The 13,977-nt window shown below is 36.5% G+C and overlaps 1 protein-coding gene across 1 annotated transcript in view; it reads left to right on the plus strand.

The window, feature by feature from the left end:
* The window catches only part of TEX11 (testis expressed 11), a 293,818-nt gene that overhangs the window by 180,674 nt on the left and 99,167 nt on the right, over positions 1-13,977 (plus strand). The window contains 1 exon segment of the mRNA XM_012642929.1: positions 775-912. Coding sequence (XP_012498383.1) covers positions 775-912 — 138 coding nt within the window.

Genomic DNA, 13,977 nt, shown 5'->3' on the forward strand with positions numbered 1-13,977 from the left:
TGGAGGGGGTGAAGTCACAACTAATGGAGGTGGAGCGCACTGTATGGGGGAAGGGCACGCTTGTGGCCCTGGCTTGGGCGGGGCAAACGCATTACGTGTAAACAAAATGTTTGTACCGCTGTAATATCCTGAATACATTTAAAAAAATTATAATAGTGAAAAGTCTGGAAAATCACTTAATATACAATATTAAGAAAATAAGAAAATCATGGTATATTAATTTGATTAAATGTTATGTATCCCTTAAAACTGATAACTGTGAAGACTACATAGCAATATAGGTTAATATGTATAAAACATAATTAAGTGGAAAGAATAGAACATGAAGTTCTATATAAGTTATGATTACAACTATGTACATACACAAAAAGATAAATTTCTATGTTTGTATGGAACGTAGGAAAATGAAAATAGCTGTATAAGTATGGTGAATTATGGGTGTTCTCTTTTAAATTTTTAAAAATTGTTGTTTTAATAACTTTTAAAATGGATTTTCAATTTTCTAGTGTAGTTCACCACCCTCTCAGACTCTTCATCCCATGTGTGAAATTTCTAATGTGTAGGAAAAAGAGAGAATATTGATTTCCACTTTATCTAAAGCTTATATTGATCAAGACTGATAGTAAAATGCACTTAGAAGTCAATAGAAAATGTATTGTGTCTTGGTTGCTTCAAAAAGAAACCAATACAATCTTTTGTTTGTTTCTAGAAGTGACGTGGAATAAATAGGATGGAGATATCTCTGTGATTTTTTTGTTTCCTTTTAAATTTTAGGTACAAAATTACGCTGATGCCCTACACTGGTACTGTTATTCTCTGAGGTTTTATTCATCTGATCACACAGATCTGAACTTGGCCAAGTTGCAGAGGAACATGGCTTCCTGTTACCTGCATTTGAAACAACTTGATAAGGTACTTTGATTTATCTATTTTCAGAGGCAATAAATGTTCTTATGTGCAGTGGCAGAGAGAGAGATGCAGTGTTATGACTTCTTGGCTGTTAGTTTAGGATATCTGAGAGTTCCCTCATGCAGAGCAATATGAATATTTTCTTGATTTGCGTACTGTAAACATTGAGTAGAACTTCCCAAAGGGAGAGAGAATTTGGAAGACAATTAGTCCCATTACTTACTATTTATTTTTGCATCCTATTTGGAAAGGTTATATATCATTGGAACTCCTGAGCAAAGTTCTCTGCTACTAACCATCTGCATTATTGTCCTGTGAAGCAGACTGAATTTTAAGGTACACATTTTTATCAAGCGTTCATTGAGAGCAAACACTTGGATGAAGTGGCCTTTCTTTCACTTTCTGGGTTGTTATCTCTTTTCTTCCCAACAGCTCTAGAAAATGTTCAGTGACTGATTTCTTATCAGGACAAAACTCTAGCCGGTAAAAGAGATAAAATCTTGTTTAAGGGTAGAGCCATTTATACTTCCTAAAGCAGCTGGGACATTTCTTCCTTTGGGTATCATGTAGAGTGCACATAATGCAGGTTATTGGCTCTTGGCAGGACATAAAACTAGAAGGATTAGTGCGGACCCAAATGAAATATGAAGATTTTTGTTGCCTTCTAAGTTTTAATGACAGGTTTAGGGAGAAATATGTGATTAAGGGTAGTTTTTCTAAACATTTTTTTAGAAGGTTTGTTTATCTTTGAAAGGTTGTTTATCTGACTCAATACTTTAGATTTTCTTTCAAAAGAATTTTGCTACTTAGCTTGTATGTTATAAATTGATAGTCCTGGAAGAGAAACTGAAATGTTACTGAATTCATCATATTGATATACAGGCTAACATTTAACTGTTCAGAAAGATTGTTGCCTACTATTTAAGACCTGAAAAGATTTTCAAACAGATTTTGTTACCGAATTCATTACATTTCTGCACAGGGTAGCATTAACTATTTCAGAAAGATAGCTGCCTACTGTTTACTTAAAGACCTGTAAAGAAGGTGATCATACAGCTTTTGTAACTTCCGTGATTTATGACACAGTGGGCCTGGCTGATCGAGAAGGATGTGGATCTGGAGCCACTTGGGGAACAGATGCATCTGTAGGCCAAGGAAGGATATCTAATCAGCTAGTCAAGAAAGAAAGAAAGAACACATTACCAGACACTGTGCTAGGCTCTGAGGTTAAAGAGATGCACAAGGCATAGTTGTCTTCAACTCACCCAAGAAGCTGCCATCAGGATATCCTAATGGATAGATAAGCAGAGCATGGCAAAGCAGACCATGGTGTTAGAAATATTCCATAAATCAGGCACATAGTTAATTAGCATCACACAAGCATATCAGCAGGGAACAGAGCTTTAATCACAGAGGTTTGAACTCAGAGATAGTACTCAAATCTTTGAGGTATGGGAGTGTGTGTAGACAGACTAGAAAGAGCAAGGTAGGGCTCCAAACCTAAAAGGACTGGGATATGAGGTTGTTCTTAAGAGCAGAGTCCCTAGACAGGAAGCCAGACTGGGATGCAATTATCAGAAGAGGAATACAAGTTGACTAGATACAATCTTCCCAGACTTGAAGCAGTATTTCTTAAATCTCCTCTAATATTAAGTTTGGTCCTAGAGCCTAGTATAGGACTGGGTCTATATAATTGGGACTTCAGATGGTGTTAGTAGTAGGGAAGAGAAGAACAGGAGAGCAGGAAACCTGGCATATTGTAACAGCATGTATTCAACGTGTAACTGAAAGATTTAAGGCCAGGTTGGTGGTGAAGGCAAAGGTTATTTTGAATATGTTCAAGGTAACCTTCATGATTACTGTTAGTATATTTCTCCATGTCGTCCTTCCTATCTTGGATTTAGCAGACATTGACTGGATACCCTCCATATTTGAGGAATATCCTCCTATACACTAGGACAGATAGAAAGGTGAAAAAATACACGGCCCATCATATTTTACTATTCTCGCCTTGCCAATGTTTAACCTTTGTTAATTTTCATTGTTTGTTTTTTTTTTTTTTTTTTTTGAGACAGAGTCTCACTCTGTTGCTCTGGCTAGAGTGCTGTGGCGTCAGCCTAGCTCACAGCAACCTCAAACTCCTGGGCTCAAGCGATCCTCCTACCTCAGCCTCCCGAGTAGCTGGGACTACAGGCATGTGCCACCATGCCCGGCTAATTTTTTCTATATATATTTTTTAGTTGTCCAGCTAATTTCTATGTTTTTAGTAGAGATGGGGTCTCGCTCTTGCTCAGGCTGGTCTCAAACTCCTGAGCTCAAGCTATCCGCGGCCTCCCAGAGAGCTAGGATTACAGGCCTGAGCCACCACTCCCGGCCTGTTTGCTTTTTTTGACTTGTTCCTTTGAGCTGCTTAAGCACTGTTGGGGAAATTTATTAAACCCTATTTATTGGATCTGCTGAAATTTCATAGTTTTTCAGCTAGGCAGTCAAAAACACTGACTCTTGTTGACTTTCTATCATATTTCCCACAGTGGTGATTCCAAAACATTTTTTTCTGTTTTGCAGAAGCACCAATGCCTTCTCCTTTGTTTTAGCAAAAGATCTTTTCATGTAATTTGCTGAGTTTGTAGCCAATGACATGAACTTCATCAGTTCCTCTCCTCTTCACTCATCCCTTCTTCTCTCTTATCTCTGAGAAATAAGTAACTTTCTCTGGGGACTTTATAGATCTCAACCTTAGCTCTTTAATCTTTCTCTACTGTTTCTTTCTCTTGTCACTACTATTATATTGAGGTCTTCTTTATCCAAAACCCTTCCTGCAACTTTATCATCCTCCTAAAACTTCAGTTCTATGCCCTTCCTTTCATTGCCAAACTTTCTAACCCGAAGTACTGTCTGTATTTTTTGTTTTCATTCATTCAAAAAGCATTTATTGATTGTCTAACACATGTTAAGTACTCTTCTAGCCATTGGGGATATAGTAATGAACAAAATAGACAAAACTCCTGCCCCCATGGAGTTTATATTCTACTAGGAGAGATAGGTAATAAAAAGATAAGTAAGTATTATGGCATATTATAGGAGTTGACAAATTTTCTGTAAAGAATCACGGTGAATATTTTAGGTTTTGCAGGCCATACAGTCTCTGTTGCAATTACTCAACTCTGCTGTTGTACCGTGAAAGCAGCCCTAGACAATATGTAAACAAATGGACATGCCGTGTTCCAATAAATCTTTATACTTTAGAATACTGAAATTTGAATTTCATGTAATTTTATAATTTTCATGTGTCAAAAAATAGTCTTTTGATTTATTTCAACCATTTAAAAATATAAAGCCATTCTTAGTGTGTGAGCTATACAAAAACATATGGTGGGCTGGATTTGCCAAAAGGCCATGGTTTTTTGTCCCCTGGTGTATTGAATAGTGATAAGTGCAAGGAGAAAACTAAGCAGGAAAGGATGATATTAAATGTTTTGGAAGAGGGTGAGTGTTTGAAATTTTAGATAGGGTGGTCAGGGAAGTCTTCAGTGAGAAGGTAATTTTTTAGTAGAGAACTGAGAAAAAAGAGCATTCCAAATAGAAGGAATAGCAAGTGCAAAGGCCCTGGCTGTTTAAAGATTGGCAAAAAGACCAGGCGCGGTGGATCACGCCTGTAATCCTAGCACTCTGGGAGGGTGAGATGGGAGGATCACTTGAGCTCAGGAGTCTGAGACCAGCCTGAGCAAGAGTGTGACCCCGTCTCTACTAAAAATGGAAAAATTAGTGTGGTTCTGGCTGCTCGGGAAGCTGAAGCAGGAGGATTGCTTGAGCCTGGGAGTTTGAGGTTGCAGTGAGCTATGATGATGCCACTGCACTATAACCTGGTAGACAAGAACAAGACTCTGTCTCAAAAAAAATAAAGTAAAATAAAGAATGGCAAACAGACCAGTGTGGCCAGAGCAGAGGGAACATTAGGGGAAGTAGGAGGTGTGATCAGGGAAGTAGTGGTGTCTTAGTTCGTTTTGTGTTGCTATAACAGAATACCTGAAACTGGGTAATTTATAAAGAAAAGAGATTTATTTAGCTCACGGTTCTGCAGGCTAGGAAGTTCAACAGGTACGGTGCTGGCATCTGCTTGGCTTCTGGTGAAGGCTTTTGTGCTGGGCCAAAACATGGTGAAAGGTCAAAGGGGAAGCAGACATGTATGAAGAGAAAAAACCCAAAGGCAGTCCTGATTTTATAACAACTCACTCTCCTGGGAACTAATCCATCCCCGTGAAAACTAACTCATTCTTATGAGAATGAGAACTCACTACTGCAAGAACAGCACTAAGCCATTCATGAGGGATCTTCCCCCATGACCCAAACGGTTCCCACTAGGCCCCACCTCACAACACTGGCCACACTGGGGATCAAATTTCAACATGAGTTTTGTTGGGGACAAACCATAGCAAGTGGGGAAATAGATCATGTAAGAAAGTCATTGTATGGACACTATTTGGGTGATTGGCACATTTATAGCCCTGACTCAAGCTATGTATCTAAAACATCAGTACCCCTTTAAATTTCTGAAATAAAAAAGGTTAAAATAAAAGAAAGGCATTGTAGTTCACAGTAAAGATTTATGATATTAACTTTAAGTGAGATGGGGAGCCATTGGAGGGTTTTGAGCAGAGGAATGACACGATCTGTTTTGTATTTTAATAGGATCACTCTAGCTGCTGTGTTGAAGATAGTGGGGTAAAAGTGTAGAAGCAGGGAGACCAGTTAGGAGGCCATTGAAGTAATCTGCGAGAGAGATGATGGTGGTGTGGACCAGGGTGGAGGCAATGTGGGTGGTAAGAAGTGGTCAGATTCTGGAGAGATTAAAAAAGGAAAGCTGACAGGATTCAGTGACATACCAGATGTAGGATAGAAGAGAAAGGAGAGACAAGGATGAGTGTAAGGTTTTTGGCCTCACTACCTACTCCTCTCTTGATGATTTTTGCATCTATAATTCTATAAACTACTCTTTGAAAATTACTACTGACCTTGTGGTGATCAAGTCTAATGATCTTTTCTCAGTCTTTCTTATTCTCTGATGTCTCTGCAGCAAAAAACAATATATCACTGACCACTTCTTCCTCCTGGTAACTTTCCCTTTGGCTTCTATGACATCTGCTGTTAATCCTATTGTTCTGGCTATTCCTTTTCTATTTTTGTTTTTGTTTTTTCCTTTTCTATTTCTGTTACTGGCTAGTCCTCCTATTTTCACCAAATAAATGTTGGATATGTACCATGTGTATATGGTATCCACAATCATGCTTGGTACATGGTAAGTTTTCAGTGAACATTTGTTGAATGAATTTATTCTCTGTTTCCTTTTTTTTTGTTCTCTCCCCTCAATAATTCATCAAGTGTTTTCTTAGCTTTAACTCTCCATTCTCAAACCTATAGCTCTACCCCTGATTTCTCTCATAGGTCAGATTCACTTTTTCTACTGCTTCCACTTTCACTTTTCACTTCAGATTCACTTTTTCTACTGGTATATCCAGCTATCTAAGACTGTATTCAATCATGTGTCAAGTCTGGTCAATTCTATGTCTGTAGTATTTCTTTTTTTGCCAGCTGTCTCCTCTTCCATTTTCACCTCACCACTCTAATCCAAGTCCTCATTACCTCTAAGACTATTGTAATAATCTTCTAACTGGTTATTGTCTCTTGCTCAGTAATCTTCAATGGCTCCCTGTACATAAAGACCAAATTCCTTAGCACTTAAGGCTCCTCCATATTGTATAAATAAATTAATCCTATTTTCTCCCTTATATACTATGTTGGTCCTCAACTGGACTACCTCAGTACTTTTTTTTCATGCTTCCTCATTGCCAATTACCTCTTCCCAGCATTCTTACCCTTTGAAATTTCCTTTTTCAAAGCCTGGTTCTTAATGACAGTCTTAGCTTCCTAAGGAAATTTCCTTGTCTTGCCCTCCCTCCAAGATTTTATAAAGATTTCTGTTTATCCTTAGGTACTTATGTTCTGCCTTATATTTTAGTTATTTATATACCTGTCTTAGCCGCCTGTTAGACTGCCAACTCCTTGAGAGACAGGAACCATATCTTATCTTTCTTTGCCCTGGTATCCAGCATAGTGCTTAATGCATAGTAGATACTCACTACATTAAAAAAATAATAATAGAGACCCAATAAATAGCTGTCAGTAAATTTCCTCTGATATAGGAATTCCATTTGCTCATTCTATTTTTTTATTTCAAAATATTGAGGGGGCAAAATGTTTTTGGTTACATGGATCACTTTTGTAATGCTTGAGTCATGGCTACAAGTGTGCCCATCACACAAATAGTGTTCATTGTACCCATTAGGTAGGTTTTGCCCCTACTGCCTGCTTGATGTCCACTGAGTTTTGCTTCCCTCTGTGCACAGGTGTGCTCATCAGTTAGTTACAATTTAATAGCGGGTACCTGTGGTGTTTGTTTTTCCATTCTTGAGATACGTCACTTAGGAGAATGATCTCCAAGTCCATCCAAATTGTTGCAAAAGGCATCAATTCTTCCTTTTCTATGGCTGAGTAGTACTCCATGGTATACAAATACCACATTTTATTAATCCACTCATGAATTGATGGGCCCTTGTGTTGATTCCTCATCTTTGCAATTGTAAATTGTGCTGCAATAAACATTCGAGTACAGGTATCTTTTTGATAAAAAGACTTCTTTTCTTTGGGTAGATACCCCGTAGTGGGATTGCTGGGTTGAATGGTAGGTCTACTTTTAGTTCTTTAAGGAATCTCCATACTGTTTTCCATAGAGGTTGTACTAATTTGCAGTCTCACCAACAGTGTGTAAGTGTTACTTTCTCTCTGAATCCATGCCAGCATCTATTATTTTTGGACTTTTTAATAAAAGCCATTCTAACTGGGGTAAGGTGATATCTCATTGTAGTTTTAATTTGCATTTCCCTGTTGATTAGTGACACTGAGCATTTTTTCATATGATTATTGGACATTTGTGCTCATTCTATTTCCATCCTTGCTGCTATACATAATTGGAAATTAATAGCAATCAAAATCTGCAAGTGCCCTTTGATTATCAGAATTGAATGAGATTATATTATTAAAAATCACCCACCTTTACATTCTCATGCTTAGCTCCTTTCTCTCTGGGTGAGGGAAACACATTTTATTTGCTTTTGCTTTAAAATGAAATATTGAATCATAGGTCAGAAGTTAATTTGGGTGAGTCAAAGGGATTGGGGAAAAATTCCTCTAAACTTTTAGTAGATAATATTACAGTCATTAGCTCACACATTTAGCAACATCTCCTTGCGATAGCAATGCTAATTATAGATAATTTCTTTGGTTTGTTTTCTAAACTGTATAAATACACATATTTAAATTGTCATTATCCATTGAGATGTCTCAGTACTTTGCATGAGACAATATTAAACAATGTGGTTTTAGTTTTCATAGGCATCAATTCTGCCCTTGGAGAGTTTACAGTACCTTAAGCCCAGTATCCTAATTTGCTGTATTATTTTTGAGGATTTTTAAGTATTTGGTTTGTGCAAATCATAGGCTTAAGTGGACTTAAGCATAAGGGAAATGAGCTTGAGTTCTAAGTATAGAAATAATTTATCACACCTTGATATAATGGGATTTTCCTGCATAATAAAACCTTCATGTTAATTAACAAATGGATAATGGATTGTTTTGGTGATAGTCTGTGTAAGTTAAAGGCAATACACAATCTGGTACTCTTTAACTCACTACAGAAGTTCCATCCTCAGTTTGCAACTGCACGTTCCATGGATGTCATTAGTACTACCATAGATTGATAAAACTAAACCATGATCTCAAACCATAGAATGGCCATAAAACTCAACAGCCACAGAGATGAGGCAATTTATAGAATATTTATATGACCTAAAGTGAAAACAACTATGTATCATGTGCTAGTTATATATTGTTTCTATTTACTATATAAAGTTCTAAAAATCACACCCTTCCATTATAGGACTGAAAATGAGCTTGTGGTCAGCAGATGTAAACTAGTGATGTTCACTAGATGGCACTGTGGCTTTTGTTTGTACTATATCAGCTTGTCACTGATTTTAAAGTTATTTTGTAATTCTTAAGTAGGTATACCTTTCCCACAAATACATCTGTATGGATGTAAAAGAAAGCACTAAAGAAAACATAAGATGAAGGTCAATTGTGGCTCATTTCATGCAGCTATACTGTAACAATAGCCTAATTGAGGTTTTAAGTCAAGTAAACAAATATTTATTGAATGCCCAATCTGTGGCTGGTACTATAGAATAAGTAGAAGACATGATCTGCTGTACAGATGAGCTTAAAAATATTAATGCAGAAACAAGACTTACATGTATAAAATAATTAGAAAGTAATAAAAGACAATGTGCAAATCAAGTGTCAAATAGTGTGGTACATAGCATATGAACTTAGGATAGGAATGGGTAAATGTGGGATTTTTGTGAATATTGACTGAATGTACATATGGCCTAAAGCTGAAAAAAGTAACTGATATGGCAGAAGACAGAGTCAGATCTGAAGGGACCATAATAGGCTGAAAGGATAAGCCTATTCTAGCAAGATGAAGATAAGCAGGAAGGAACAAAACATCCTACCTATACTTGGGTCCCCAACAACAACAGTACAAGAACAGAATAAATAAAATGTGGCTTTAACAGCAGCACACATGAAACACTTGGGGCTTTTTGTTGACTGTAAGCTCAACATAAGCCAATAATACTAAGAAAGTTCACTCAAATTAGGTTGAATCAATAAGAAATTTAATGTACCGTGGGAGAAAAGTGGCAATCATCCTCTATTCTGCTCTGGTTAGAATATATCTAAAGTACAGTCAGCCCTCCAAACCTGTGGATTCAACCAACTACAGATTGAAAATATTTGGGAAAAAACAATAAAAAATAACAATGTAACAATAAAAACAAATAAGCAATATAGTATAACAACTATTTACATTGTATTAGGTATTATCAGTAATCTAGAGATGATTTAATGTATTCAAGAGGGCTACTTGTGAAGCTGAGGCAAGAGGATCGCTTGAGGCCAAGAATTTGAGGCTACAGTGAGCTATGGTTGTGCCACTACATTCTAGCTTGGGTGACAGTGAGACCTCCTTCTCTACAAAAGAAAAAAATGTATACAAGAGGATATAAATAAATTATATGCAAATACCATGCCATGTTATGTAAGGAACTTGAGCATGTGCAGATTTTGGTATCTGCGGAGGTCCTGGAACCAATCCCCATGGATAGTGAGGGATGACAGTACAGAAAATACCTGATTTACAATGGTTCAACTTAGGATTTTTCAACCTTATGATGGTGTGAAAGCAATACGCATTCAGTATGCTCCTCGATTTACCATGGGGTTAAGTCTGGATAAACCCATCATAAGTTAAAAATATAAGTTGAAAATGCACTGGATTTACAGTATTTTCAATTTAGCATGGGTTTGTTGTGACATAGCCCCATTGTAAATGAAGGAGCATCTTTATTGTGTTGGATTGAGGGACAACACTTTTGAAGGAGGATATTGACAACCCTAATGTGCCAAGAGGAAGGCACTCAGGATGGTGAGAGCACTAAAAAGTCTCTTATTTGAAGAATAGTTGAAGGAAGTACAGATGTTAAATTTAGGAAATGGAAGATTTAGGAGGAACATGATAGCTTCTAATACTCGAATGGCTGTCAGGGAGTAAAGGAATGAAATTTATTCCATGTGTGTTTCCATTGGTGAGACCTACAAGGAATGAGATTTGGGGTCATCATAGGGAAATTCTTTCTAATGATTAGACCTGTCCAAAAACTGAAATGGATTTTCTCAAGATATAGTGAATTCCCTCTTCTTGAATGTATTTAAGTAAAAGAGTGGATGACTACCTGGTATACATGTTATAGAAGAGATTCAAGTATCAGAAGAGTTTTTTGACTAAGAGAACTTTAGGTTCTCTTCTAGCCATATTGTTCTAAAATATCAGCATAATCTGAAAAAATCTATTATAATCCAAGAAGATTCTGTGGAGAACTAGGCTCATAGATCATTGAATTTTAGACCTAAAGGGAGCCTTACAAATCATTACTAGTTTCTTTTAAAAATAACTGTATTGAAATATAATTTACATATGAAAATGCACTCATTTTAAGTATACAGTTAGATGATTGTGACAAATATATACACCAATGTACTCACTACCACAGCCTAAATATAGACTTCCATTATCCCAAAAGGTTCACTTGTACTCCTTCCCAGTCAATCCCCACCTCCGCTTCCAGCTCCAGGCAATGACTGATAAGCTTTCTATCACTAGAGGTTAGATTTGTCTGTCCCAAAGCTTCATATAAGTGGGATCATACAGTATGTACTTTTTAAAAAAGTCTGGCTTCTTTCACTCAACATAATGTTTTAGAGAATCACTCATGTTGTTGCATATATCAATAGTTTGTTCCTTTTTATTGCTGAGTAGTATTCCGTTGTGTGTGTGGATGTACCACAATTTGTTTATTCATTCATCTGTTAATGGATATTTTGCTTGTTTCAAGTTAGAGGCTATTATGAATAAAGCTACTGTGAACATTCAAGTACAAATCTTTGTGTGGATATTTGTTTTGATTTATCTTGGGGAAATATCTAAAAGTGGAATTGCTGGGTCATATGGTAAGTATATTGTTAAGTTTATAAGAAACTGTCAAGCTATTTTCCAAAGCAGTTGTACCATTTTATATTTCTACCAGCAATGGATGAGAATATCAGTTAATCCACATCCTTGTCAACATATGGGATTTTCAATCTTTTTCATTTTAACCGTTCTAGTAGGTGTGTTGTGGGTTTTAATTTAATGAAGTCAAATTTATTTTATTTTTCTTCTATGGTTATGTTTATTGTGTATTATTTAAAAAATCTTTGCCTACCCCAAGATGGCAAAAGAATTTCTTCTGTGCATCCTTGTAGAAATTTTATAGTTTTAACTTTTATGTTTAGGTATACAATCCATCTTGTGTTAGTTTGTGTGTGTGTGTGTGTGTGTGTGTGTGTGTGTGTATGAGACAGAGATCAAGATATATAGATACCATAATGTTCTAACACCAGTAATGAAAGACTATACTTTCTCCATTGAATTACTTTGCCACTTTTGTCAAAAATCAATAGATCATAAATGTGTGGATCTGTTTCTGGACTGTATTCTATTTCACTGATTCTATGTATCTATTCTTTTTTTTTTTTTTTTGAGACAGAGTCTCACTGTGTTGCCCAGGCTAGAGTGCCATGGCATCACCCTAGCTCACAGCAACCTCAAACTCCTGGGCTGAAGCAATCCTCCTGCCTCAGCCTCCCGAGCTGCCTCAGCCTCCCAAGTTGCTGGGACTATAGGTGCATGCCACCATGTCCAGCTATTTTTTTCTATTTTTAGTAGAGACGGGGGTAAGGGTGGGGGGTGGGGGGGGAGGCTATCTCTCACTCTTGCTCGGGCTGGTCGTGAACTCCTGACCTCAAGCGATCCTCCCGCCTTGGCCTCCCAGAGTGCTAGGATTACAGGTGTGAGCCACCATGACCTGGTCTCTATGTATCTATTCTTATGCTAATACCTTACTCTCTTGATTATTGTAGTTTTATAGTAAGTCTTAAAATTAAGCTGTGTAAATCCTCAACTTTGTTTTTCAGAAACATTTCAGCTATTCTAGATTCTTTATATTTTCATATAAATTGTAAAATCAGCTTGTCGATTTCTACAAAAATGCCTGCTGGTATTTTGATTGGGATTCAATTGAATCTATATATCAATTTGGGGACAGTTATCATATTAACAGTATTAATTGTTCCAATCCATAAACATAGCATAGCTCTCTATTTATTTAGGTCTTCTTTAATTTCTCTCATCAATATTTTCCAGTTTTCAGCATAAAAATCCTGTGCGTTTTGTTAACTTTATCCCAAAGAATTCATGTTTTGATGATATTGCAAATGGCATTGCTCTAAGAATTTCAATTTCCAATTTTTCATTGCTAGCCTACAGAAATACAATTTATTTATTTAAATTGTGGTAAAATATACATAAAAATTTACATTAAAAGTAATTACACTTAACCATTTTTTTAAATTTTATTTTATTTCAGAATATGACAGGGGTACAAATGTTTTGGTTACATAAACTGCTTTTGTACAGTTTGAGTCAAAGTTATATACACTTAACCATTTTTAAGTGTACAGTTCAGTTGCAGTAAGTACAGACAAATTGTTGTAAAATCACTGCCACCATCTGTCTTCAGAACTATTTTCATCTTGTAAAACTGAAACTCTGTACTCATTAAACAAAAATTCCCCATTGCCCCTCCTCCTAATCCTTGGAAACCGCCATTCTACCTTCTGTCTCTTTGATCTTGAGTACTCCAGGTACCTAATATAAATGGAATTATATAGTATTTGTTGTTTTGTGACTGGCTTATTCTACTTAGCATAATGTCCTCATGTTTCATCCATGTTGCAGTATGTGTCAGAACTTCCTTCCTTTTTATGGCTGAATAAGATTCCATTGTATGTATGTACAGTCATGCACATAATGACAACCTTCAGTCAATGATGAAGCTCATATATGACCCATGGTTCCATAAGATTAAAATGGAGTTGAAAAATTCCTATCATCTAGTATTTACTATGCTATACTTTTCATTGTTATTTTAGAGTGTACTCCTTCTACTTAAAACAAAATTAACTGTAAAACAGCCTTAGGGGCTTCAGGAAGTATTCCAGAAGAAGGCATTATTATCATAGTAGATGACAGCTCCATGCATGTTATTGCCCCTGAGAACCTTCCAGTGGGACAAGATGTGGAGGTAGAAGAGAGTGATATTGATGATCCTGATCCTGTGTACACCTAGGCTAATCTGTGTGTTTGTGTCTTAGTTTTTAACAAAGTTTAAGAAGTTAAAAACATTAAAAATGTTAAAAACAGAAAAAAGCTTATAGAATAAGGATATAAAGAAAGGAAATAGGCCGGGCGCGGTGGCTCACGCCTGTAATCCTAGCACTCTGGGAGGCCGAGGC

The sequence above is a fragment of the Propithecus coquereli genome, unplaced genomic scaffold, assembly GCF_000956105.1.
Source record: "Propithecus coquereli isolate 6110/MARCELLA unplaced genomic scaffold, Pcoq_1.0 Scaffold101, whole genome shotgun sequence".
Lineage (NCBI taxonomy): Eukaryota > Metazoa > Chordata > Mammalia > Primates > Indriidae > Propithecus > Propithecus coquereli.